Here is a 5,439-nt window from a genome sequence, read left to right as displayed (position 1 = left end):
CGCATTAGCCACGTGATGTTATAATAAAATGGAATGAGGAGGTTTTCTTGGGCTCTGATGGCCCCGTGGTTCTTTTGCAGCACTTCAGTGGGACCCCAGGGAATTGCAGGGGTGTGACACTCATGGCCTCCACAGCTGTGATAAAACAGGGTCTCGCTCCTTTTGGAAAGCCCCTCACCACAACATTCTCCAGAGAGTCCCTGTGTGGGGGAGACCAGCGCTTAGTCAAATAAAGAAATACAGCTTGTTTCTGCATGGGGAGATTTAATTTTACAAAGAAGTCAGTTCTCCAAATTACTCCATGATTGTAATGAAACTCCTATAAAAATTCCAAAGATTGTTGGGGTAAGGGGAGGTGTAGAAAGAACTTCACAAATTCATCTGGAAATGAGAAACAACTCCAATGCTCTATAAAATTAATTGATTAAATAAAACTTATCATTATAGCTAACATTTATTAAGCATTTATGGGCCAAGTTCTGTGTTAAATGTTTTACATAAATAATCACAGTGAATCCTCATGAAGAAAAAAACCCTATGAGAAAATTACAAGTATATTTTCAATTTTATAGGTGGAGTAATGAAGGTCCCGACTGGTTAGGTAACCAGACCAAGATCACCCATTTGTTAAAAACCAGAACCACGATGCACTGACCCTAGAGCTCTTGCTCTTAACCACTGTTCTATTCATGCAGTGAATTAAGAGACAGTTGCTAAACAGAAGATGATCAAATTTATTTTATTGCCAGGGCAATATGTGTATTACATATTATTGAGGAGATAGCAGATAACTAAACAGTTTGTAGAATGCAGACTCATTTTTTTCAAATTGTTTAGAAAAGGTAGATAATATCTTTAGGAAAGAATCCAGAAGGAGACGTAACAAAAAGTTATTGGTGTTTCTTTGAGGAAGAGGCTGAGGTTACTGAAGAGTTTAATTTTCTGTATTTCTCTATTAGATCAATTTTTAATTATTAGAAGGTTTTATTTTAATAATCAGATAAAGAACTTGGGGCTGTGAGAGTTAATTCCTTGTCCAGGGCCCAATGCTAATACGTGACAGAGCTTGAGATGCAGACCTGAGTCTGTCATCTCTCCAAACTGGTGCTTCTCCTTCTCTATCAGATTTTTCTCCCTTTTCCCATTATTCCTCTTGCCCCCTGGGATTGGGCCCACAGTTTCAGGCAATCACGGACCTTATCTGTGCACAGGAAGGCCATTACTCCCCTTTCTTATCACTTCAAACTTTTTTCCTGATTGACATCCGATGGTGGATCGTTTTTGCCAATCATGTAAAACATTGGGCTGAGTTTATCCTGAGGCCCGAGTGACTTCTGCAATGAGACCAGAGTCGTCCCATCCCTCCTGCCTCCTTCTGCTGCACACGGTAGAACTGCATCCAGGAAAAGCACCGAATTGGGCATTAAGAGCTCCGGGCTCCGGCCCCGGCTCTGTCATTGACTCTCTCTCCACTTCTCTCCAGACCCCGCTCTCCTTTTCTGTGCACTTCAGGGTGACGATGAGCTCTGAAGTCCATTTAAGCTGAGACATTTGTCAACTCCGAATGTAGAGGAATATTGAGACAAAATTTCTTTGGTTGAAATGAAGATGCCACAGGACTGCCAGTTGTCAGGCAGTGTCCCTCTTAGACACACAGGTGTAATGGTAGAGCGATTGCAATGCAATGGTGACAGGTGGCATTAAGAGTGCCCACTGTGTGTCAGGCCCTTGCAGTCTCTTGTCTAATCTCACTGCAGTCCTCTGATGTAGGTACTATCTTTATCTCCATTTTTCAGAGGAAATGACAGACGTAAGTTAAATTATTTGCCCAAAGCCACACAGAAATAAATGGCAGAGGCAGGATTCAAATCCAGGTAGAGACCTGGCTCTCAGTCCCTCTCATAGCTAAAACCAAAGTGCAAATGCAATTGTTACCACTCAGCACCTGATAGACAGGTGCTCAGATCTTCTCTAACATGCTGTGTGTTTTAAACAAGGCCTGGCACTCAGCTCCTACCTGACTATTTTAGTGTGAGGGTAAAGGACAAAGAAAAGTTCCCCCTTTTTTTTCTAGTGTCTGATCCATTTTTTAAAAAATTATGATCTCTAGAGCCATTCCCCAAAGTTGCAGGAACGTCCTGATGACTGAACTAAGTTTATGTACCCAAACCTCTGCCTCAGAGGCCTCTTCCCGCTGACCAGTGTGTTTTCGAACCTAGGTGGATGGAGTCGCTGACTGTCGAGAGCAGAATCTTGCTGCAGTGCCCAGCAATCTCCCTCCCCACTCGCAGACGCTCATCCTAGATGCCAACCCTCTCAAGACCCTGTGGAATCATTCCCTCCAGCTTTACCCGCTCCTGGAGAACCTCAGTCTGCACAGCTGTCACCTGGAGCGCATTGGTCGTGAGGCCTTCCTGGGGCAGGCCCGCCTGCGCAGCCTGGCGCTGCCTGACAATTCCCTCTCGGAGAGCTACAAGGAGACGGCAGCGGCCTTCCACAGCCTGCGGGCCCTGCGGAGGCTGGACTTGTCGGGGAACTCCCTGACGGAAGACATGGCGGCCCTCATGCTCCAGAACCTCTCTTCACTGGAGTCTGTGTCCCTGGCGAGGAACACCATCATGAGGCTGGACGACTCCATCTTTGAGGGCCTGGGGCACCTCCAGGAGCTGGATTTGCAGAGGAACTACATCTTTGAGATCGAGGGTGGAGCCTTCGAAGGCTTGACTGGGCTGAGACACCTCAACCTGGCCTATAACAACCTCCCTTGCATTGTGGACTTCAGCCTCACGCAGCTCCAGTCCCTCAATGTCAGCTACAATAACCTGGAGTGGTTCCTGGCATCAGGGGAAGGGGCTGCTTTTGAGCTGGAGGTGCTGGACCTCTCGCACAATCAGCTGCTGTTTTTCCCACTCCTGCCCCAGTCCAGCAAGTTGCACACCCTCCTGCTGAGGGACAACAACATGGGCTTCTACAAGGACCTGTACAACACCTCGTCGCCAAAGGAGATGGTGGCCCAGTTCCTCCTTGTAGATGGCAACATCACCAACATCACCACAGTTAACCTCTGGGAGGAGTTTGACTTCAGTGACCTTGCAGATCTACGCTTCCTGGACCTGAGCCAGAACCAGTTCCAATACCTGCCTGACGGCTTCCTAAGGAAAATGTCTTCCCTCTCCCACCTGAACCTCAACCAGAATTGCCTGATGACGCTCCACATCGGGGAGCACGAGCCCCCAGGAGCGCTCATGGAGCTGGACCTGAGCCAGAACCAGCTGTCGGAGCTGCACTTGGCTCCCGGGACCCCCGGCTGCCTAAGGAGCCTCCGGTCGTTCAACCTGAGCTCCAACCAGCTCCTGAGTGTCCCTGCCGGCCTTTTTGCTGATGCCGGTAACATCACTACAGTTGACATGAGCCACAATCAGATCTCACTTTGTCCCCAGCCAGCTGGTTTAGACAGTGTGGGCCCTCCCAGCTGTGTAGATTTCAGGAACGTGGCATCTTTGAGGAGCCTCTCTCTGGAGGGCTGTGGGCTGGGAACATTACAAGACTGCTCGTTCCAGGGGACTGCCCTCACCCACTTAGACCTTTCTGGAAACTGGGGGGTTCTGAATGGGAGCACTGCCCCTCTCCAGAATATTGCCCCCACATTACAAGCCCTATCTCTCAGGGATGTGGGCCTCAGTGCCAGCTTCACAGAGATGGACTTCTCTGGGTTTAGGAACCTGAGGGACTTGGATCTGTCCGGAAATTCTTTGACCAGTTTCCCCAGGTTCAGGGGCAGCCTGGCTCTGCAGACCCTGGATCTCCGCAGGAACTCGCTCACGGCCCTTCCCCAGGGGGCCATGTCTGTGCAGCTCATGACAAGTCTTCGGACCATCTACCTCAGTCAGAATCCGTATGACTGCTGCAGGGTGGAGGGCTGGGGGGCCCTACAGAGTCTGCACACCATCTCCGACTTGGCCATGATCACTTGCAACCTGTCCTCTAGGGTCATTCGCTTGGTGGACCTGCCCAGAGGCATGCCTCAGGACTGTAAGTGGGAAAGGGTGAACATGGACCTGCTGTATCTTGTGCTCATTCTTCCCAGCTGCCTCACCCTGCTGGTGGCCTGCACTATCACCTTTTTCACTTTTAAGAAGCCCCTGCTTCAGGTAATCAAGAGCCGCTGCCACTGGTCCTCCATATACTGACCTGGCTACGATTCAAGGTCAGAAATCTGTGCTTGGAAAGACACATTCTCTGCCAAATTTCAAGATCTGATGCAGAGGACAAGTCTGATGAACTGAGCTTTAAATTAAAGTGTCCCATGTCACCATTCCTTAGTCACTCCAAGTTCTTCCTCTGTCATTATGATTCATCCTTATCATCCTGGTAAAATATTTATTAGTTGACATGTTACACAAATAAGAAACATGTTTCATAAATATTTTTAAAATCAAACACAGCTTGCGGTTTTTTCTTTCTTTACTGTTTTTTGTTAGTTTCATGTAGGTTATTTTCCAGTGCCCTTTCCTTGATGACATCCATGGAGCTGGTGAGAAAGGGTGGCGACTCAGTGCTCCCCCATCGCAAAAATGACTTCAAGAGCATCTCCTGTGGATGGTGAGGGTCAGTGCCCTGGGAGTCCACCAAAAAACAGAATTTCAGAGCCGAGCTGGGGTTCAGAGATGAGAACTGTCACCTCCTATCTTGGCTTGCATTGCCACTGCAGGCAGAGTTCATACCTGGAGTTGCTGGCAGGCAAACATGTTCCTTCCATGGAAAAGCAAACAGAACAGTAACTAGGCCCTGAGTTTATCTGTGCAGTAAACGGAACACCAGGCACAGTCCTTGTTCTGAGAGAAAGTGAAGAGGAATGCAGAAAGGAGTGAATTCTGTTTACTTGTGGGATTACCCCCTGCACACACACACACACACACACACACACCCCACAAACAACTTCTTAGCAGTCGTCCTATGTCTATACTCACTATATGCCTTGTTCCCTCTCTCCTTCCTTTCCCTCAGTGACTAGTGAACAATTTCTGTGCTCCTTTTCCTCATCTGTAAAAGATGGAGGTGTTAATAATGCCAAGCAATCATACCATAACACTGGGTTGTAACGATGATTAAATGAGTTAATGTACGTAAAGCACTCAGAACAGTGCCTTGAATGTGGTAAGTGCTACGTATTTTATCCATTATTGTTGTTGTTAGTCTCCGCTACACAGACTTCCATTATTCCCTTACAGAGGCGATGAAAGATTAACTTCGCAGTAGCTAATTCAGGAGTCACCAGGCATACAAAGAGGAGGGAATAAAGCCTGAGTTCTTTGAGAGTCTTTCGGGGTTCAGGCTAGACTCCCTGCCTGACTCTCTCTAGCCTGGTGGGAAGAAGTAGGGACTCAGCTGACAGTGAGCTCAAGGAGTGGATTTCCTGTGGCTTTTCTGAATAGGACT

At 47.9% G+C, this 5,439-nt stretch overlaps 1 protein-coding gene across 1 annotated transcript in view; it reads left to right on the top strand.

Annotated features, from left to right (window-relative positions):
• The window catches only part of NRROS (negative regulator of reactive oxygen species), a 24,296-nt gene extending 19,981 nt beyond the window's left edge, over nucleotides 1-4,315 (top strand). Inside the window, exon 3 of the mRNA XM_006753400.2 lies at nucleotides 2,220-4,315. Within this exon, the coding sequence (XP_006753463.1) occupies nucleotides 2,220-4,190 (1,971 nt within the window). The 3' untranslated portion in view covers nucleotides 4,191-4,315. The remainder of the gene's footprint in view (nucleotides 1-2,219) is intronic.
• The last annotated feature ends 1,124 nt before the right edge of the window (nucleotides 4,316-5,439 follow it).

The sequence above is a fragment of the Myotis davidii genome, unplaced genomic scaffold, assembly GCF_000327345.1.
Source record: "Myotis davidii unplaced genomic scaffold, ASM32734v1 scaffold571, whole genome shotgun sequence".
Lineage (NCBI taxonomy): Eukaryota > Metazoa > Chordata > Mammalia > Chiroptera > Vespertilionidae > Myotis > Myotis davidii.
This window is presented reverse-complemented; position numbering and strand designations above follow the sequence as displayed.